The sequence below is a fragment of the Ammospiza nelsoni genome, chromosome 1 (genome assembly GCF_027579445.1).
Source record: "Ammospiza nelsoni isolate bAmmNel1 chromosome 1, bAmmNel1.pri, whole genome shotgun sequence".
Classification (NCBI taxonomy): domain Eukaryota; kingdom Metazoa; phylum Chordata; class Aves; order Passeriformes; family Passerellidae; genus Ammospiza; species Ammospiza nelsoni.
The window spans coordinates 46,677,669-46,700,300 of NC_080633.1; the positions used below are offsets into that span (position 1 = coordinate 46,677,669).

At 43.3% G+C, this 22,632-nt stretch overlaps 1 protein-coding gene across 1 annotated transcript; it reads left to right on the forward strand.

Moving 5' to 3' along the window:
• The first annotated feature begins 1,882 nt into the window (after positions 1–1,882).
• FKBP9 (FKBP prolyl isomerase 9) lies at positions 1,883–21,014 on the forward strand. Its single transcript, XM_059477092.1, has 10 exons — positions 1,883–2,158; positions 5,789–5,934; positions 6,529–6,718; positions 7,376–7,521; positions 9,114–9,303; positions 11,373–11,518; positions 12,688–12,874; positions 15,109–15,254; positions 16,893–17,056; positions 18,467–21,014. The coding sequence occupies exons 1-10, from the start codon at positions 1,902–1,904 to the stop codon at positions 18,647–18,649; spliced, it is 1,755 nt and encodes a 584-aa protein (XP_059333075.1). The 5' UTR covers positions 1,883–1,901; the 3' UTR covers positions 18,650–21,014.
• Positions 21,015–22,632: the final 1,618 nt, after the last annotated feature.

Consider the following 22,632-nt stretch of genomic DNA (forward strand, 5'->3'; position numbering starts at 1 on the left):
ACTACTTCACCAGGGGCAGGTCTTGCCTGACCAACCCAGGGCCTCCTGTGATGGAGTGACTACAGCAGTGAGGGCTATGGGTGTTGTTTATCTGGACTGCTGTAAAGCCTTTGACATGGCTCCTCACAACATCATTCTCTCTAGAGTGGAGAGAGATGACAGATTAGTAAGTAGGTGGATGGTCCCATCTGGTCAATGGCTCAGAGTCCCAATGGACATCAGTGACAAGGGGTGTCCCTCTGAGGTCTGTACTGGGACCAAGTGCTATTTAATGTCTTCATTAAGCACATTGGTAGAGTGCATCAAGTGCCCCCTCAGCGAATTTGCAGATGACATCAAGCTGTGTGGTGTGGCTGACACACTCAAAGGACAGGATGCCATCCAGAGGAACCTAGACAGGCTGGAGAAGTGGACCCGTGAGAAGCTCATGAGGTTTAACAAGACCAAGTGCATGGTGCTACACTGGGTTAGGGCAACCCCTGGTATCAGCACAGGCTGGGGGATGAACTGATGGAGAACAGCCCTGGGGAGAAGGACTTGGGGTGCTCATGGATGAGAGGCTGGACACGACCCAGCAATGTGCATCTGCAGCCCAGAGAGCCAAACGTGTCCTGGGCTGCATCCAGAGCAGCGTGGCCAGCAGGGCAAGGGAAGGGATTCTGTCCCTCTGCTCTGCTCTGCTGAGACCCCACCTGCAGGGCTGCATCAGCTCTGGGGTCCCAGCACAGGAAGGACATGGACCTGCTGGAGCAAGTCCAGAGGAGGCCACCAAAGCAATTGGAGGGATGGAGCAGCTCTTGTGTGAGGAAAGGCTGAGGGAATTGGGGTTGTTCAGCCTGGAAAAGAGAAGACTTCAGGGTGACCTAATTGCAGCCTTCCAATATCTGAAGGGAACCTACAAGAAAGATGGAGAAGAACTATTTACAAGGGGGAATGGATTCAAATTGAAAGAGAAGGTTTGGATTAGGTATTAGGAAGAATTTCTTTACTGTGAAGGTGAGGAGGCACTGGCATAGGTTGCCCAGAGAAGTTGTGGATGCCTCATCCCTGAAAGTGTTCAAGACCAGGTTTGTTGGGGCTCAAAGCAGCCCGGTCTAGTGAAATATATCCCTGCTCATGTGAGGTGGTTGGAACTAGATGATCTTTGAAGTCCCTTCCAACCCAAATCGTTCTGTGATTCTGTCTTTTCTCTGTGTCATTTGGAAAGGTCCCCTGCCAGGGAGTTGCAAATCCCTGAGACAGCACTGGTGTGCATCAATACGCATTTTCCAACACAGCCTCGTATTTTTGAGAGTTTAATCTAAAATTGAACATTTGCGATCGGACTTGAAGCTTGCAAATACTCGAAGTCGTGCACGAGTACGTGTGCAGGTAGAGGGACAAGACCCCTTTTGCAGGGGGTCAGCTGCCGTGTTTTCGGTCCCTCCCAAGGTCCAGCAGCTCCGCTCCCAAGAGCTGCGAGAAATCTGCGAGAAATGGCGGGGTTGTGCCTGCCTTGTTTACGACTCTCGGGGTCCGCCCGTCTTCCGTGCTACCTTCGGAAGGGAAGGAGCGCCGGCAGGGCGGCCGGGGGCAGCGCCACGTCGCACCTCCGGCCCGGGAAGGAGCGGGGCGGGGGCGGCGGTGCCACCGCTGCGCTCCGGACTGCGCAGCCCCGCGGCGGGCGGGGGGAGCCGGCGCCGGGGCTGCTCCTCCCCCGTCCCGGGTGGGAGCGCTTCATCCACGTTTGCAAGTTTGCAGCGGCGGGAGGAGGAGGAGGCGGAGGAGGAGCGGGCGGGCCGGGGCGGGCAGCTTTTCTGCCTTCCCTCTTTTCCTCCTCTCCATTCCCACCCTTCCCTCCATCCTCCCTTCCTGCCCTCCCCGCCGAGCGCGCCCTGCGGCTGCCCCGCTCGCTGCGCTCCATGGCGGGGCCGGCGGCCGTGCGGCGGCGGGGCCCGGGCTGCGGCTCGCTGCTGCTGCTGCTGCCGGCGCTGCTGGAGAGCTGGGCGGCCTGCCAGGCGCCGCCGGTGCCCGCCGCCGAAACCCCTGCGGACGGCACCGAGCTCGGCGTCGAGCGGCGCTTCGTGCCCGAGAGCTGCCCGCGGGCCGTGCGCCCCGGGGACTTCGTGCGCTACCACTACCTCGGCTCCTTCCCCGACGGCACCCGCTTCGACTCCAGGTCTGGCACAAGCCCGACCTTCGTTGGGAGGGAGAGGAGGGAGCGAGAGGTGCTGTCCCCCCCGAGGGTGGGTTTTTTGTGGAGGTTCGGTTCGGGTTCCTCTGTTTTTCCCAGCAGTGCCCCGTGGGCGCTTTTGGGGTGACCGGTCGGAAGCAGGTCAGCGGCAGGATGGGCAGTGTCGTACATGTAGGACCTACAGATCACCATGGGAAGATGCCTTTGAAATATGAAGGGCAGAGAGCTGGGGTGTGACCGCTGGGGTCATGGGGCAAGACCTTTGTAGTGGCTGGGTCCAGTAGTTTGCTTGCCCTCGTGGATTCCTAGCACGTTCGTTCAGCTGCTTTTCCAAGGCGCTGAGTAGGAGTTTTCTGCTCTAGGAGTGAAGACTATAAAGTTATTCAGCTAGCCTTAGCCCGGTAAACAGGAGTGTATATGGAATCACAGTCTCTCACAGCAGTGATTTCCTGCCCGATTCATTCTGTACATTTCCTATGTCTTCTCCAAGCTCAAACCTGCTCGAATACGATTGGTTCTGAATCATTATCCTTGCCGGAAATATAGGAATTATCAGGCTGTACTTCCATAGAATTTTTTTGATACTTTATCCTTGAATAAATGTGACCTATGCACAGTGAAGTGCCTGGCTGCTTTCCTGCTGTTATTTTAGGATCAGGAAGCCTAAATAGTGGGATCAGGAGATTGTGAAGGATGCTGCTACTGCTGCCAGCTTATTTGTTTTTTCTTACTTCATTCATTGCCCCTGATCAAAGTATTATTTAGAAAGATAAAGCAAAATGTATTTTCAGTAATCCTGGTAATCTCCCTTGTGCTCCAAGGAAAATCTGCAGCCTTAGGGAAATAACTGTCCTTCAAAGCTCAGTTCTCCCTCTGGAGCTGTCTGTAGTTAGTGTGCCAGAAGTGCCATACAACCAACACTTCTCTGACTAAAATGTGGGATGTGATCGCTGGCACTTCAGCTGGTGTTGGTGCAGTTTCCGTGAAAAGGCACAGTACAGATGTTCAAAATTCACAGACAGTGAATCCATTGGCAACTGATGGGCTTGGAACACAAGTCTTTGCTGTGGATGTGAGGACACACAAAGGCAGCGTCCTCGCGGCTTATTTCATAAATACGTGACAGTGGGAAACCTGGCCACGTGTTCAGAAGTGTGTTTCTGATTGCTGCTTGTGCATTGAGGCAGGGCACCTGGAGGGGCTGCCCAGGTGCTGGCTCTTGTTTTAGTTCCTTGTCATTTCGTTCTGAATTACGTGGGGCAGGAACAGATTGGGCAGAACTGTACAGCATTTATCTCATTGGATCCTCTAAATATTACTAAATAAGTAGTAATGGTGATAGTCTAGTCCAACTTGAGTATTTTTGTAGCTGCCTTCATTTCAAATGAGTGCAAAATATTAGGTTTTTTCAGCTTGGGATTTTTTCTAGATGGCAGCTCATATTGGAGTACACTTTTGTTATTCACTATGATCTTTTTTAAGACTGGTAACAGTGTTTAATCATTTTCAGACATGGAAAAATAGGAATGTTTTGTCTTCTGTGGGTTAATGCAAGAAATATTCTAGAGTGTTTGTTCTAAAATCTTTGGTGTTCCCTGCCTGTAAGTTAAAGAGATTTAATCAATTTATATAAAAATAAGCCCATTTTCTTACCTGTTTTTTGTTTTCTTCCTTTTTATTTTAAAGTTTATAGGCATGCTTAGCAGCATCATTTTAATCGAACACTATTATGAAATCAGTCTAGAAAATACTCTAGATGTTGACCTAAGGGCAGTTTTGCTTTGTTCCTTCTTCAACTCTTGAAAATATTCCTGAGTTTTAAAATTAATTTTCTGTATTTCCAAGGAGCAGGTAGCAATACTGCTCCTCAAGTTACCAGGCTGTTGACAAAGTCTTATTAATCATGACTGTGTTATGATAAATTACCATATTATTGTCATTAGTTGTTTATATTTTTTCCCTCAGCATTGGCAGTTTTCATTTCAATAGGCATAAAATGATTCACATTTAAAAGTCTGAATTTAGTTGCCTAGTCATCTACTATTAATTTGGTCAATTCCACTAATAGAAACAAATTTTGCTTAGTTTTAAGGAATCTGCAAAGTCAATCCTGCAAAGCTGTGTGGTCTGATCAGTACTTTGTTCGGTTCTCTGCTTTGCATCAATGTTCTCTTAATTGTACATTTATTTTACTCAAAAGAAAGCTCTTCTGTTCTGAGTTCATCCCAGATGTATTGCCAAGCTTTGTCAATTGCTACAAAATACTATTCGGAGGGTTTCTTAGAACTTATTATATTACTAGTCTTAACATCTAAATTATGGTTTTGTGTGTATAATAGAATTTGTCAGGGCCTAATTTAAATATTTTCCATCCTTTACTGGGAGTGGGAATATTACTGCAACTGAAAGTGAATGCTCAGTAATAGAGGGTTGTCTACTTTTAGAGAAATGTTTGTCAGAAGGAAAAAAAAAAAGATGGAGCAAACAGAGAGTTCACTCAGTAAAATATTTGAGAGATGCGAGGCTGTGGGACTGTTAGGAGGCTCAATATGTTGTGGAAGTGATGTGTACAGTCTTGGAAGGAAAGTTTGACATCATTTCCCTAGGGATGTCTAGCTACTGGCTGCTTTCCAGAATTTTAGCATGCAAAAGGCAAAAGCCTTTTTTTTTTTCTCCCCCCAGGTCTGACTTTTATAAATATAAATGTAAAAAAAAAAGTCCTTGAAATTATAAAAGGGATTTGGGAAAACGGAAGTTGTAAAAGTTTAACAATAAGCATGAAGCTTTTGAGGTGCTTCTTGACATGTGTTTTTATACTGCTTCAAGAGGTTCAATTACAGTAATTCAGGCACATCTAAGTGGGGTCATTGTGCAGATTTAAGGTGGCTGAATGAAGTGTGTAATACAGTGTTCTGCTGTGGTAACACTGCTGTTCTCCATCTCCTCTCTAGGAAACAGAATAATTTAAGCATAATTTCTTTTACCTTTTGAATATTCATGTATTATCACAGAGGAGAATAATTTGTTTCTTGATTTTTGGTCAAATGGCAAACCTGCCATTTAAAACATGTCTCTGTGCTTTAACTGAGTGCTGTGAAAGTGGAGGAGAAAATAAACCTGTTGGCAAACCTCACAGCTACTACTTAAAAAGCATCTTTTCTCTCTCCCTTTCTCCCACAGAGATTGGAAGTGTGATTTTCACATTGTAAAGCTTTTAGGTCTTACATAATATTTTTGTGATGTTGCGACTGAAATCAATATATCGAGATCCTACCCTGGGAGCAGTTATCCTTTCATATCTCATAACAGTGTTTAACTTTTCCTTTTCTTCCCTAATTTTCCAGTGCTGCTTTTAATGTTAGTGTGTGAATTAGCTGTATGTAGTTCTGGCCTTCATGTGCCTGTAGTACCCATTGCACTCTGCTAGAATGTGTTTCAGATAGATGATGTGCCGTGGACGGAAGGAGAACTGTGTTGATGTCTCAGGAACACCTTGGATTTGCGCTTTCCTTTAGGAGCTGATCCTTTAGGACTGATAAAGTTATTCTAGTGGGGCAAGAGAGAGGCAAGGTGTAAATGAATCACTAACATTCTTTCCTGCTTTTCCCCCTTCAGCTATGACCGGGGATCCACGTTCAATGTGTTTGTGGGCAGAGGTCAGCTCATTGCTGGCATGGACCAGGCTCTGGTGGGCATGTGTGTGAACGAGCGCCGGTTCGTGAAGATTCCCCCCAAGCTCGCCTACGGGAGTGAAGGCGTCCGTAAGTACAGGGTATTTGGTACTTGGGTAAGGGATTCAACAGGGCAGATAGGAAACCTGTCTGAGACACAGAAGGGAAGGGTAGGAAATGCACGTAGTGAATTTCTGGGAGGTTATCCCCTGTTCCTCGGAGGTGTTTGTTAAGCCTATAGCCTGCAGGGATCTCTCCAGACTCCCTCTGTGCGCTGAAGGAAGAGCAGTTTGCTGCAGAAGACCTTCAGGTCCTTCACTTTTGCTATGAAAGTTAACTATTTATTTATATCTACCTCCCTGTTAAATACTTAATTGAACCAAAATTGTGGCTTTGCAGTGCTGCACAAGGTCTTGTCAGTTCCAAAAGTATCTTTGTTCTACAGCCTCAGAGAGGCAACAAATGCTAACTCAAGATAGTTTGCCTGATGGACAGCTGTGATAAGAGTTCATCTTGCCAGATTTCCGTCCCATAAATAGCTGCAGCAACGGCAAGGGGCCAAGCACACCAGGAAATAAGGTGTGCATTATGCAGATTTTTTAGGGTAGGCATGGATTGGTTCCTTTTTGCTGGTACCTTGTGTAAAAAGGGAAAGCAAACTGTGTGTGTGTTTTGCTTTTGCAGCTGGTGTGATACCCCCCAATGCTGTGCTCCATTTCGACGTGCTCCTGATAGATCTGTGGAACTCTGAGGATGAAGTGCAGGTTCAGACCTACTTCAAACCTGAGAAGTGTCCTCGGACAGTCCAGGTGTCTGACTTTGTACGGTACCATTACAATGGAACATTCTTGGATGGGACCCTGTTTGATTCAAGGTATGCAGCTGGGTTGTGGGTCTTTGGGTAGTTTAATAGGTATCTCATCATCATTTGCTCCCCTTTTACCTGTGTTACAATTAATACTAACTGCCCAGAAACACAGGAAATGACATCTGGCATTGGATGTGCGTTAGTAATTTTTTCAGGGATTATAGGATAGCAGTACTGACTCAAACCAATAAAAATATCCATTATTTCTTCATGGGCATTACCAATCCAGATGCTTTTTTGAATTTTAAATTTCATTCCCTATATGTATATTACAGTTAAAAGTCTCTGTAACCAGTATAACTGTTCAGATTAGATGCAAGTTTTGTAAACTTAGCAGGGTTTGTAATGAAAGTGATCCACTAACACTTTCTTACTGAGATTTTACGTGTACAGCATCTGTGCTTCATTAGAAGCCAGTGGAAAATGATGCTTTAGTAACAGCTGCCTGAGAGCCACTTTCCAAAGCCTCTGTGAGGTTCCTGACATAGCTAAGCACTCTGGAAAACTTCCCAGCCAGCCCTTGGCAAATGAAGCACCGATTCTTTCGGACTAGCAAGTTGTGAGCTGCACTGTGCAGAGTATGTGCATTTAAAGGTTCATATTGTTCTTTCCTGTGCCAGTCTGACATTTGGTTGTGATTTTTTTCTCCTTTCTCATGTTCAGCCATAATCGGATGCGAACTTACGACACCTATGTGGGGATTGGATGGCTGATTGCTGGCATGGACCAGGGGCTCCTGGGAATGTGCGTAGGGGAGAAGCGCATTATCACAATACCGCCTTTCCTGGCGTACGGAGAGGATGGAGATGGTAAAAGTTATTCCTTTAGTTGTTTCTCTTTTTTTTTCAATCCCTAGTCATGCATATTTAAAACAAATTTTCTGTATTTTAAATTTATGGGCAGCATTGTTACCCTGTTCAGAGAGACACTACTTAACAACTTAATACTGTTGATACAACTGTAGTATTTATATATTGAAATTTTATTTCAGTCAGTGAATACAATCTGTGATTAATATCTAGTGGCACCAAAAACTTGAAGAGAAGTGACTACATAATCCTTTCAGACTGCCACAGAAAACAGAAAAATTTTAAGAAAAAATATGTTAAATGTATTTTTAATTCCAGATGGGTTTGTTGTGGTTTTTTTAACAAATGCTCTAGTGATAGCTACAAAATAGATTGTCTTGTGAGACTGTGCAGCCTGCAGATTATACATAGACATCCCCATGTTGAATTATAGTTTGTGACTTTTACTTATATTCTTTCTCTGCTCTGGTGTTTAAGGATGCGTTTGTGATGTATGAGGTTTCTTACCCTTCTGTGACTTCATTACCATTAACTGTGAGGCTGAAGAGGCCTTTGTTTTCAGTGAGGCTGTGCCATCACTGTGGGAATAGAAGGAAATTACTCAGTTGGAGAATTCAGTGAAAAAAAAAAAACAAACCTGAACCAATAAATGACTGACTAGAAGCAAATTTGCAGACAGACCTGGATAAATTAGAGCACTGGCAATCACCAGATAAATGAAATTAAGCAAACTGGATTCTGCACATGGGGTGGAGCAACCCTGGTTGTGCGGAGAGACTGGGGAATGGGAGGCTGGAGAGCAGCACCATGGGAAGGAACCTGGGGCTCCTGGTCCATGGCAAGCTGAACATGAGCCAGCAGTGCCCTGGAAGTCAGGAGGGCCAAGCGTGTCCTGGGAGGCATCAGGGACAGCATCACCAGCCAGGCAAGGGCGGGGATTGTCCTGCCCTGCCCTGCTCTGCTCTGCTCTGCACTGGGGCAGCCTCACCTCCAGTGCTGGGGGCAGTTTGGGGTGCTAAAATATAAGAAAGACATGAAACTATTGGAGAGAGTCCCAGGGCGAAGGGGCTTGAGGGGAAGCCATGCAAAAAGCAGCTGAGATCACTTAGGTTGTTCATCCTGGAGAAGACTGAGGGGAGACCTCACTGCAGTCTGCAGCTTCCCCATGAGGGGAGGAGGAGGGGTTGGCATTCTTCTCTGGTGACAAGTAACAGGACCTCTGAAGTTGTGTCAGAGGAGGTTTAGATTGGATATTAGGAAGAGGTTCCTCACTCAGAGGGTGGCTGGGCACTGGAACAGGCTCCCCAGGGAAGTGGTCACAGCACTGAGCCTGACAGAATTCAAGAAGTGTGTGGGCAATGCTTTCAGGCCCAAGGTGTGACTCTTGGGGTGCCCTGTGCAGGGCCAGGAGTTGGACTGATAATTGTAGTGAGTCTTTTCCAACTCAGATAATCTATGATTATATAATTTATTTTGGAAGGGGAGGTGCTTGATATTTGGCAGTACGTTACTTTTTTTTCAACAAACATGTTTAAGCTTCTGCTAGAACACCTGCTGTTTCTTACCAATTTTCTGCCCTAACACTTTCATAGGTAAGGAGATCCCTGGCCAAGCTTCCCTTGTCTTTGATGTGGTTTTGCTGGATCTGCATAACCCCAAGGATGGCATTGCTATTGAGAACCAGCTCGTGCCTGAATCCTGTGAGCGGAGAAGCCAGACAGGAGACTTTGTGCGATACCACTACAATGGCACACTTTTGGATGGCACATTGTTTGATTCCAGGTAACCAAAACATTAAACTCCACAGACTGCATTTCCGGTTTGACTGCGCTGTTGTGTCCACAATATGCTCAAGCACTGTTCTTTGCTTTTTCTTCCTTTTTTGAAAATTTTAAGTGGACTTTAAGTGGACTTTTGAAAATTTAAGTGGAGTCTTTTTAAAAGACTCATAGAAAACTTTTCTATATGGAAAGGAAAAGAACTCTTTTGTACCATGTCATTGTCACAGACGCCATCTAGGGGTAGTGGCCCACCAGTGAAGCCAAGTGCATTAGGCACACAAGCTTGAAGACTCTTTTCCCCATAGGGTTAATCTGCCAAATAGGTAATACCACTGAAGAGAGAGAAAATAAATATGATTCCATTTTATGTCCTGAGAATTGTGAGTTAGTGTGCTAGTGGCTAGTGAGGTTTATAATACTTATACTTGGAAACTGTTTGCATTTTGAAGGCTGATGTCTTTCAAGACTGAATTATGGGTTTGCAGAATTCAGTCAGATGAGTTTTCTGTGATAAAGGATGGGGGATTACTGTGACAGTAAATTCAAAGCTCTATGAGAACATGAGCCTCGTGTACAGAATCATATGAATAATACCCTTGTAGATTTCTGTGACTTTGGTTGCTTTTAGTGGTACAGTGCTTTACTATCCTACTCCAGCTTTCAGAACAGCTGGCTAAAAGGAGGTGAGAGTGAGCCAATGTAAAATGTTCTACAAAATAAGCTCAGAGAAAAATGTTTAACACTACTGCAGCAGCCATCTCTGTAGACCTTGATTTACAGTTTGTGAAAGCTTATAAGTTAAGAACTCAAAGCTTATCCACAGTGTACCAATTTCTCTTTTTTGAAATATGAGTATCTTCTCTAGTAACTAATCAATTTTTGAAAATAGCTGTAGTATTTTTATGAGGGTTGCTGTCAAGAAATAGTAATAAATGCTTTGTAGACAGCAGCCTCTGCATCATTCTGAAGTGATGAGGGTTGTTAGAGAGCTTGTTCACTAAAACATGGTTTCCTGACCTCCTGCAGAATTCATAAATGAAGAAATAGAGCAGCTAACAATAGGGATTGAAAACCCTGGAGCTATCCAGGACAAAGTTTCTCACTGGTACAGGGAACATGCCAAAAACTCTGCAGAGGGCTGGGTTTGAGAGCTCTAATAATACTTTCCTTTGCCTTTTTACTCTGAAATATTCGGCTGCAGAACTGCCCTGGGCAGCTCAGCCAAGGCTGTCTGGACTTAGAGTAGTTGAATAAACCTTGGAATTACATCAGGGCCTGGTCTTGTACTGGTTTAGTTCTTTCCTAGAGCTACCCTGTAAAGATGAATTAAAGCCTTTCTGCCTTCTCCTTCTTGGGCTGTGCCTTTGTGTAACATGCCTTGAAGAAAGGCAGAAGACAGTCATGGCCATGTAAGAAACATCATTTTTGTTATAGCCTTGTTTTATTCTATCATGAGGTGTTGAAGCAGGTCCTTCAGCCTGTGTGTTAAGTGGCTGGCTTAGGTTTTGTTGTCATGACTCATTTTAATGTTGAGCATCCCAGGAGAACCTATTTATCCCACCTGGTCCTTCTGATAGTTGAACTACATAGCTGTGGTTGCAAAATGAGGTAGTCTGCAGGGTGTCTCATGAAAATGAAGCACTTATCAACCATAGCTAGTTGATAAGTGCTTATTAAGACAGTGTCAGAGCAGAGGAAATTTTAAAGGAGTAAACCAATTTTTTTTTCAGTTACTTGTCAAAATCTGCTCTCTGTTTCATTTAAAAGACATAAATAAGTGTGATTTTTCTTTCTAGATGCAGTAGAAATGAACTTGCAGATTTGCTGGCTGTTCACTAGCCAGGGTCTCACTGCTGGGTAATCAGTGACCTGTGTGTCACTGAGTGATGAAACCTGGTGGCCTGGATTCAGGGAACATAGTTCCTTTGTGCCTCCCTGGTGCTGGTTAATGACTGTGTGTTTGACCTTAACTGCTTTAAGAATTGTGTTGCAGAGCTATTGCAAGAGCCCATGTTTTCTTGAGTACACCTGACACTGCTGAAATGCAAATATTTCAAATATTTTCCGTAGTTATTCCCGAAACCGTACATATGACACCTATGTTGGGAAAGGTTATGTGATTGCTGGAATGGATGAAGGTTTACTAGGGGTATGCACTGGTGAAAAAAGAAGAATAATAATCCCCCCTCATCTTGGATATGGAGAAGAAGGGAGAGGTGAGCTTGGCTTTGCATTCAAGTCTTCTGTAGTTAAACCTTTATTGCTTAGTTAATCTACGTGTATTTTCATTTTTCTGGCATTTGAAAGGTTTATGAATTAGTTCATTATTTTGTGGGTATCAAACTGACAAGACCACATCCAGAATTTGCAGGATTATTTTGATTAGCTAAGTAGGTAGAACAATAAAATACAGAACAATCTCACATGTAACTGGTAGCCTGAACTCATTTGGGTAATTGATGTTTCAGGCAGACTGGTACTTGGATGCCAGGAGCTCTGCAGTGTGAGATCTTCCTTCCTGCATGTCTTAAACTCTTTCTCCTGAGGGAGTCCATCATGCAAAGTTTTCTTCCCCATTCCTTCCACAGCCACAAGTTTTGTGGACTTCTAAGCCACCTCTGTAAATGGTGGATGCATGTAACAACAGTGAAGTAACCATGTATGTGTAACATACAATTAACATTTCTTTGGGAAAACTCATTGCTATCTAAACAGATTGCTGGGAGAGGCTGAATGTGATAACCCTTCCAGCTGATCCTAGTGTTGTGGCTGGTGTTTCAAAAAGTGCCTCCTGGGATGTTACTTGGATAAGTGATTTAGAAAAAAAGCCTTTCTTCTGGGAATGCAAGTTCTGTGCTGCAGATTTGGAATTACTGACAAACCCCAATCCTAGGCCTGGATGTGTTTTGTTAATCCTGGTAATGCACATAGTCCTGGGAAGAGGGCGAAGAAGTTGCCTGCTTTTGGGGTATTTTAAGGAACTGTAACCTTTTACATATAATGATGTTCCTTGAAGCAAGAGTTCTTGAGAATTTTGATGATCAATATTGAATTGGTACATGAAACACAAATGAGTTATTTAGGATAGTCACAGGAAATACATGGTTATTGCCTCATTTGTGGATAATTTTAAAATTCAGGGTAACAAATGTTTTTCTTTCACCATTGAACTGCGTGCATGCTTAGTGCTTTCCCACTGGTTGTCTTTCCTACACTGGATGCAGCTTGCATCTGTCACATCCTTTAATTCTGAATGAGAAGAGCAGAATGACTCAACAGCAGGCGCAGCAGGAATGCATATTCCTACAGGGTGCAGTACCTGGACATCATCTGCCTCTTTGGGTACCATTTCTCCCTCTATTTGCCTAATGTGCTTCCTGTTTAGGAAAGATTCCAGGATCTGCAGTGCTGGTCTTTGACATCCACGTGGTGGACTTCCACAACCCCTCGGATTCGGTCAGCATCACTGTTCACTACAAACCCTCCAACTGCACCGTGCTCAGCAAGAAGGGGGATTACCTGAAATACCACTACAATGCTTCCCTTCTGGATGGAACCCTGCTGGACTCCACGTAGGTATTTGGTGAGGAGAATGCTCCCAGCAGCAGTGAAGGCAAGAATGAATTCCCTGCAAAGCAAGCTAGCAGGGAGTAAAGTGTGGTGGTGTTCTCAGGGGTCCCAGGATGAGGGAAGAGATGAGAATGTTGACTCCATGTTTCAGAAGGCTGATTTGTTATTTTATGATAAATATATTATATTAAAACTATACTAAAAGAATAGAAGAAAGGATTTCATCAGAAGGCTTGAAAGGAAAGGAATGATAATAAAATCTTGTAACTGACCAGAGTCCGAGCCAGCTGGACTGTGATTGGCCATTAATTAAAAACAATCACATGAGACCAATCAAAGATGCACCTGTTGCATTCCACAGCAGCAGATAATAATTGTTTAAATTTCATTTCTGAGGCCTCTCAGCTTCTCAGGAAAAAAAAATCCTACCAAAAGGACTTTTCATAAAATGTGTCTGTGACAATAAAGATTTATTTTTTTTAACTGAATATTTATGTCGAATGTATTTTTCTCTTTATGGCTACCTGCCAAAGGTACATAGGAGGAGGAGAATTTAAAGACAATCTGTCATAGCATAATGAGAGAACCAAGAACAAAAAGGATGTAGGAGTGTGTTGGAGAAGAACGTAAACAGTATGCGTGGAATGGATGAAACAGTATGGATGAAACTTGTTGTATGGCATTCTGTTTAAATGGGCCAGCTCAGGTGTCTGGGTGAGTCATGCCAGGGCAACACAGGTCTCATCATGAATGAACTGTCCAGGTTTATTCAGTTTCTTGGGGAGCATTTGTGCTCTGTACTGATTCAGTGCTCCTGAGAGAGATCTGGTAGGGCTACTTGTTGTGGTCTTGTTAAAGATACCTTGAGTGTGGTTTACAGTAAATGGTCACTTGTCATGTCTGTGGCACACATTGCTGCTCCTATTGTAGTGTGGCTTTAAGTGTCAGCATGGAGCAGCTATCAGAGGCCTTGATTGTAACTGTGAGAATATTATGCATTTTCCTCCTCTCTCTTGGCAGTAGATGTATGAGGGAAGCAAAAGATTGCTCCAGTCTGTCTCATGTAGCACTGAAGTGAGCCTGGCACACAGCTACAAGAGTATTTCTGTTAGCTTCCTGTTCTTTTTGCCCTAATCTTCAGAATAGTGCAAGTCATCCAAACAGTATTTTAGTTTTTGGAAGGGAAGTTGGGAAAAGCTATTTTTAACCAGGTTATAATTAACACAGGAAGCAGCTCATGGGTTTCACAGTGTACACAGTAGCTTGCAGAGCTGAAAAGCTGCCCTAATTTGGAGCACGTGGTGCAGTGCTGTAGGCAAGGATGTATACAAGTGATGTGTTTGGATTCAAAACAGTTTATATGTCAGGAGTGCTCAATTTCCATTTTGTAGCAGGAACCAAGGGATGTCGCGACTGTCTCACTCACAGCAGTTTTTAGAGAATGAAAGATTGGTGAATCATGTGCTTCTAATTTTAAGGCTGACCTCTTAGCCACTGAATTGTTTTCTTTCCAAATAATACTCTGTTGTACAAGCATGTCCTGCAGAGGCACAGCCAAGCCAAATAACCAAAGAAAGGCAACCAATAGAATAAAGAGCCTTAATGCTGCATACTCTGCCTTTAGAATCACAATATGTGTTTGACTTTTGGGCTTTTAACTGGTGATATTTTCTAATTTTAGAAATGAGCCACAGGCAGCAAGGTATTATTCAAAATTTAATATGGTTAAATAGCAGCAGTAGTGGTTATTTGTGTTAATAGCTACTACATTATAGTGGCTGATTTCATTAAAGACATGGCTGATCCATGAGAATGCACTCAGATCCCTCCATGGAGTTGGTGGTCCTGGGATGAATGTACATCTGGAATTCTTACATCTGCTGAAAGTCCAGTTACAACAGTTAAAAACATGTGAAAGGCAAAAGCCCCTATTTCAAGATAAAATACCTTGGGGTTGTAATTGGCATGATTAGTGATTTTAATTGGATTTCATCCAAGAAGCCTATAATTTTAGTGCCAGAGGACATGTCAGCAGCAGAGACTTGTCTGTTTGGTGCTGGCTGTAACTTGAGAACAACTTCAGGTAACTGGTAGAACAAAGCATTGGGTATTAAGTTAATTTTTGGCAATGACAGGACACTACTAGAAACTGCTCCTTCTGTGGTAACTTTGAACAACAGAATTTTTCTATTTTATGTTGATTTTTTTTTTTTTTCCATTTTCCCTTCCTTTCCAGACACAGCCTTGGCAAAACCTACAACATAGTTCTGGGATCTGGTCAGGTGGTGTTGGGAATGGACATGGGCCTTCAGGACATGTGTGTCGGGGAACGACGGACAGTTGTTATCCCACCTCACCTCGGTTATGGAGAGGATGGAGTTGGTGAGTGCACACTTAGCCTCTCTAGAGTGACTGAAACACAGGCATGGGGATGTTTTAGAGGTTTTTCATGTCCTTATTTTAGACATTGCCCTCCTCCCTGTTCCCCAGTGGACATGCTGCCGGTGTTGCATTTCAAGCCATGCTGTTGCTGTAGCCAACAGAGAGACCATCGGAGTACAAAAGGGAGCACGTGTCCCCAGTGATGTTGCTTTGTCAGAACAGAAAGCTCCAGGCAGTCTGGTGTTGCAGAGGGATGCAAACACTGTTTTCCATGGCAGGGAGTTGGGTGCTTGTGTTTGGACACGCGGCGTTATTCAGAAGACAGAGCCACATTAGTCCACATTCGGGTTGACCAGGGGACTGGTCAGCCCTAATATGTTAGGAAATTCAGAAGATACATAAACTGAGTGTAAGATGTGAAACTGTATTGGTGCAGTTAAAACTCCAACACAAATACATATTGAGGCAGCTTTAGGGCATTAAGGCTTATCAATTTTTAATGATGTGGACAGCAGTAATAGAAAGAATGATACAGAAGTGACGACAACTTTTATGTCCAGGTACGTTGTTTCTGGTCTTGCTTGTTAAAAGGTTTGAGGGAAAGGAGTCTATCATGAGATCACCAAGATCATCAAATTCTGATGTGTATGGAAACAGTTGCATGAGTTGCTGGGTTCTTTGAATAGCTCCAGAACAGTTTGTGGTTTATAAAGAGTGTCAGGCATCACGTGCAGAGCTTAATGGAGAATTAATTTGCATTAAGAGATAAGAAGACATTTCCACTTTTACCTGTCTTCTGTGAAAAAATTAGGAGTTTACTATATATGCAATGTTTTATACAAGATTGTATCTATTAAACATTATATGTTATTGCATAGCTATACATAATAAATTGAAAATTTCCTCATAATGTGAAAAGTCTGCTGTGCAAAATATCTGTCGTAAGTATTTGCCATTGTTAAGGGTACATTTGATACACATTCTGAAACATTGTATGATTTGTTACTGTGTTGGTATATGCCCAGCTATCTGAAGAAATTGTTTGTTTGCAATTTCTGTCTCTTGCAAACAGATTAGAGGTGAGTTTTCTTTTACTACACTAAATTAAACTCCTTCCATGGCTTCCCTGAGGTAATATCCCAGGCTGTTGAGTCTCACAGCAGTGTGCTGGTACACATGTATTGGCAAGATAAAGTAAAATGGATTATTCCCACAAGTTTAGTTTTTAAAAGTAAAAAAAAAAAAAAAAAAGGATGCACTTTGTATCATGGACTTATAGAATGGTTTGGATTGCAAGGGGCCTTAAGGATCACCTAGTTCTAACTCCCCTGACATGGGCAGACACCTTCCACTAGAACAGGTTGCTCAGGGCCCCATCCCAACTTGGCCTTGGACATTCCTAGGAATGGAGCATCCATGCTTCTGTGGGCAATCTGTTCCAGTGCCTCAAGTTTTATTTTGAAAGGTTCCTTTTATGATCACCCTTGGTGAAGTGATCAGGAAGATTTGATGGGCTGGGGATCACACTAGAGAAGTGTCTTTTGGAGCAGGAAGATAAATTTAATTGTGGATTAAAAGGAAATATCCCCTTCAATGTAAGTGAGGATAAATACCCCTCTTTGCCATTTGTTGTGACAGAAGGAGAAGTGCCTGGTAGTGCTGTATTGGTTTTTGACATCGAACTGCTGGAATTGGTGTCTGGCTTGCCTGAAGGATACATGTTTGTATGGAATGGGGAAGTCTCTCCCAACCTTTTTGAAGAAATAGACCAGAATCATGATGGAGAGGTTCTTTTGGAGGAGGTAAGCTGAGATGATGTAAAGACCTGGAGTGGTTCTCTTCTACCACTGTCAATGCCAATGTTGAAGGATGGAGTCTTTCCTCATTTTCTTCTCTTCTTCTTCTGGAATAGTGTTTGTCATCACAGGAACAGGAAGGCAAGGTATGAGCTAAGAGAAGGCTATTCAGCTTTTGAGTTAAAGAAAAAAGGACAGTAAGAATGGCCAAGCTGCATAAAATCATTTTCTGTTGTGGTTTCCTTGGTCAGCAACAAATCCTTAGGGCATAAGTGTAAGAGGCAGAGTTGGTATCCAACATTCCTTTGCTGTATCAGCCTTCTTGGTGTCTGTCTCAGTGTTAATTGGCAGTTTGTGGTGAATTCTTGAGCCAAAGCTGAGCCTGCAGCAGTGCATCCAGGAACTGTCTAAGCTCTTCTGTAGCCTGGCAGTGCCAAGTGGCCACTCCTTACACATGTGAATTGTGTGCTGTGCAAAGCTCTTCCCCTTGCTTGCTTGCTTTTAAAATCTGCATTGTGAGGATGTCATTGTGTGCCCCAGTTATCTTATCTTTATCTTATCAGAGGTGCTTTTGCCACGGCACCTCTGATAAGATAAAATTCTTTATGTTCTTTCAGATTCTATTTTTTAAATTCTCTTCCGAAGTCTTCTTTGTCACCTTTATCCTTCTGTTTTGTCTTTTCTTCTTTGTCCCTTCTTTACTGCCTGGAGTGGTGCTGCCTGCAGTGCTCACAGGGCAGACTGTGGCCCTGTGAACAGCATGAAATGTCTTTGAGGATTTAAAAACTAATATGGTAAAATCGAATTCTTGTTTTCTCTTTTCCTAGCACTCTCTTCCACCTCTTTGTTTTCCTTCCATCTCCATCTTCCCTCTTATGTTTACCTCCACATCTGTCCTTGCAGAGAAGAAAAAAGCTTTTACTGGTTTAGAGAAAGAGGTGGGGTGAGGCTGTTGCTGTCCACATCAGCAATCATCCTTGTGTGTTGCTCCCTCTAAGATGCAGGTGGGTTTCTGTTTTACAGTGAGCTTCATGTATCGCCATGCAGAATTACTGCCCTCCATCTGTGTAGAGCTGTTCCTGTTGGACAGCTGTCCAGCTGTCCAACCCATCTTCCTCCTCAATGATGAAAAAGAAGTTTTCTTGTCATGGGTCCAAGACCCACTGGAATGAGTGAGGAAATCCCTGCTGGGCTCCACAAAGAGTCATTTAACCTCATGTTAAATTACTCTTTGTGGAGAGTTGCAGGGTTGCAGACCCAGTGTCTGTTCTAATTAGTCCAGTTTGGGTGGTAAACTATATAGGGTAGTAACAGTGTCCTGTGTACACTTAATAAGTAGTAAAATGCTGGATGCTCTTAATTTTCAAATATCCTTTTCACTGTGAGCTGTTTTCTTCTCTTTTTCCTCCCTTTTAGTTTTCAGAGTACATCCAAACTCAAGTTGATACTGGCAAGGGAAAATTAGCTCCTGGCTTTGATTTTGAGAAGATTGTTAAAAATATGTTCACCAATCAAGACCGGGATGGAAATGGTAAAGTTACTGCTGAAGAATTCAAGTTGAAAGATCAGGAGGCCAGAGAGGAGCACGATGAACTGTAAAGATAAGGAGAAAACCAAGAATCCTGAGCTGACCTGCTGTTCAAACACGTGTACCAGAAGGAGTTTTGGCAAGCATGGTTCTGGAAGGAGAGCCCTCGGATAGCCTGTGTCTGCCTCTGCCTGGGTGTGGGTAGGCTGTTAAAATAGGAGCAGATTTTCAGTTGGAATGGTTAGGAATATCTGAAAAAAGTGTTAAGTGCCTCAAGGTGGGGTGTATAGACAGGTAAGGAGTGTCCTGCTGTATGTGGTGCCATGAACCACATGTGTGTGTGGGGTCTGCTTTTATGCTAAAGATCCAAAGTTCTCATTGAACAATTCATGGTCAGTTGGGTGGATGGTAGAGAGAAAACCTAGCAAGTGCTTTTAAAAGAGTTTTAAAAACCTTCTGTATCAGAAATATTTGTGTAGGAAAATGAACCAAAATATTCCCCGTAACAATAACCTGTAAAAGTTGTCAGCTGTTGATTCCAGTTCCTTTCAGAAGGCATGAGCACTCTTCCCAGTAAATGAACAAACTCTCATGGATTTTTGCCAGCAGAAAATCTGATTTGCAAATTGCAGAAACATGGCTGTGCCATTGCAAAATTTACATAAGCTGTGATTTACATTAAACAGACCTAGAATTGATACTGTGTATTATTGTTATCTTATTGTATTTCATATTTCTAGAGTCCCATACTCTTGTTATGACATTCTTAAAGTCCATACCTTCTAGCTGGTTTTCCACCAAGCAGCTCCTTTCTGCTGTGCAGTTCCTCATGGCTTCACAGGGCCTCCTCCTGGGCTCTCGATACTGGTGTTGTTATATTCTTAAAGTCCATATCTTCTAGCTGGTTTCCTACCATGTAGCTCCTCTCTGCTGTGCAGTTCCTCATGGCTTCACAGGGGCTCCTCCTGGGCTCTCAACCCACCCCCTTTTTTCCCAGTTATCTTTGCAAGCCACAGCTGCTGCCCAACTAAGGGCTTCACAGCTGTGGCTCATTTGGAATAACTAGGACCCACTTATCCAACACATAGATTTTGTAGGGACTCTCACTACATTTCCCCCTTTTCTCTATTACTAACAGATGTATTCAAATACAATATAGATAAAGTACAATATATTCATTTCCTTTACAATACATGTTTTATCCCAAGACTCAAAGGCCTCATACACCACACAAGTACAATACATACAATCTTCCACAGCTCTTCAGGCTGCTACAGCTCTCAGGCTGTCCTATTCTCCACAGCTCTTCAGGCTGCATACCTCCATCATGTCGGGGTCACCAATTATTGTTGCTATCTTATTGTATTTCATATTTCTAGAGTCCCATCTTAAAGTCCATACCTTCTAGCTGGTTTTTTACCATGTAGCTCTTCTCTGCTGTGCAGTTCCTCATGGCTTCACAGGGGCTCCTCCTGGGCTCTCAACCCACCCCCTTTTTTCCCAGTTATCTTTGCAAGCCACAGCTGCTGCCCAACTAAGGGCTTCACAGCTGTGGCTCATTTGGAATAACTAGGACCCACTTACCCAACACATAGATTTTGTAGGGACTCTCACTACAGTGTATGGGTTTTTACCTCACTTAATAAAAGCTTCCTACCATCTGTACTGTGCTGAATTAGTAACCATGACTCTTGCTGGCCAGTGTTGCCATCAGTCATTCCAAAACCTTTCTAGTTGCAGCCTCATTTATAGTTTTGTTAGACATTAAATATTAACATGCAGGGTCCAAATGCTGTCATAAATACTGGACACAGTTGATTCTGTGTTGGGCTTCTGTCTCCTGTTTTGGGAGTTGATAGATTAAGGAGTAAATACTTACAGTTTAAGCAGCAGAGCAGTCTGCAGTGGCAAACAAACAGACAGACAGTGATAGAATCAAGAAGCAGCCCCATCTGTTTGTGTGTGCTAACGTTCTGGCCCAGCCCTCGACACAAAGTCAGCCCTGGGAGTGCTGCTCAGACGCTGTGACTCGAGGCAGTCACCCCCGTTAGCTCGACAAACGCAGCAGAGCTGCTCCCTACTGAATACACCAAACAGACCCATTTTCTGGGAGGCCCTGGGAATCCCCCTCAGTACACAGCATGCCAGGAGCACAAACACATAGAGTGAGACACTGACAAGGAGGAGTGGGCAGGGAGTTGTGTTTTCATTATAAGCTTTGTGTCTAGTTTCTTGCTTTCCTTGATCTGTACATGTGGGATGTAAGCTCCCTGAGATGCTTTTTCTAAAAATTGGTATTTCAGATGAGAACATTTTGTAATGGTTTTTAATGCAGTTCTTACAAAAAGTGCAGTGAAATATTTTTTTGAGTTTGATACCATTAAATGTTGGATAACTGATCTTTTTGTTAAATAAAATATTGATCAACTATTAAAATTTCTTTTCTTTTGCTGGAGTTTTGGTGGGTTGGGACCAGGAGTTGAAGCAGATGCTCTTCCTGCAGCTCTTTTCTCTTGTACACAGCAGGCTTACCCTGAATATATTGAATACTGCCATTAATGTTCAGAAAAAATATTTTAAACTATGATTAATGGATGATTTTATACCAGATGTAGAAGTTGTGGCTATCAGGGACAGGCACTTCCATTCCAGAGTTTGGGTCCAGAATGGCTCCTTACCATCTTGTGGAAGCAGCTCTCTCAGCAGACTGTTTTTCCCTTTTGCTTTACTTGCAAGCAGGTTGCTCACTTTTTGCTGTGGTTCAGATGCAGTCCCTTCTGTGTGCTGACAAAGCTGAGAGAAGGAGTGGGAAGCAAGTTGTGATTGGAGTACTGCCAGAAGCAGAATTCAGTGTGGAAACAGCTCCTTACTCTGTTCTCATATGTGCCCCCAAAAAACCAAGTCTGTCTTGTGGATATCCCCCCTCCTTTTGGGGGGATGGAATTCTCTGGTCTTTAAGGTCCCTTCCAACCCAAAATACTCTGTGGTGTCCTGAATTGTTTTGTCTGAGAAAACCTTAGTGAATGAACCCCATTTCTTCTGCGCAGAGGAACATTCCAGATGGATCCCAGGAGATGGGCTGAAGAGCTCCTGGTAAACCAGGATAACAGAGTTGTCCTCCAGGGCAGATGCAGGAGAAAGAGCAGCCCTGAACTGCTGTCAGTTGGTGATCCCAAAAATTGCTGTGCTGGTTTTTTTGGAAGTGCTTGTCGGTGATGGGATAGCAGGGATGACTTTACCAGTGCCTCTGGCTAGAGTAAGTGCATTTGAAATTCTCATGCTCCTTGGGCAAACATGGCTCATGATTCATCTAAAGATGTTTTTCCTTCAAGAGGAAGTCTTTGTTGCCTCCTCACCTCATCCCTTGAAGCCTGCAGGTTGCCCTTTTAGAAATAAGAATGCAGCTTTGGGGAAAATCAGAGACTATATGGAAAAACTTGCTATGAAATAATGATGTTTACATGGGGCATTGCCCAGACAAAGCCAACAGAGGCCAGGTCTGCCTGGCTATTTTAGGCTAAAGTGCTTAAAATCCAGACTTTCTGCTCACTAATATAGATCCAGTCCTTTTCCTTTCTTTTGGCAGCTATTGGCTTCTCCCTTGAAGGAAAGTGTGGGGCCACCTTCTGCTTTGTCAAAGTGTAAAATATTTTGTTAAGGAGAAACTAGCTATTTAGAATTAATCTAGCTGTCTATTTACAATTCATCTATTTAGTAGCATTTTGTTGTTAGTATTTAGAATTTGCCTATGTAGAATTTATCTATTAGTATCTACTATCTCCTAGTATTTAGAACTTAGCTATTTAGAATTATCTATAGAACCTCTCTATTTTGGATTTATTTATTTATAGAATTAGTATCTAGATAGCTTTTTACCATACCTAACTGTGATTACTTTATAAAAATAGATGATGGCTCTCAAGGGTCATTAAGCACCAGATGTAACTGGGCTCAGCTAACGAGGGGCTCTCCAGAACTCAGGCTGTTTCTGCTTCTCTAATGAAACAGGCGGCTGCTATTCTCAGAGCTGGCAGCTGACTGCTGTTAGGAAAGA

Bases quoted from the DNA above. Each gene is read 5' to 3' on its own strand.
- FKBP9 (XM_059477092.1), top strand. From the start codon at position 1,902: ATGGCGGGGCCGGCGGCCGTGCGGCGGCGGGGCCCGGGCTGCGGCTCG. The intron at 6,719-7,375 runs GTATGCAGCTGG...TCTCATGTTCAG, and splicing joins GGGACCCTGTTTGATTCAAG to CCATAATCGGATGCGAACTT. The intron at 12,875-15,108 runs GTAGGTATTTGG...CTTCCTTTCCAG, and splicing joins GGAACCCTGCTGGACTCCAC to ACACAGCCTTGGCAAAACCT.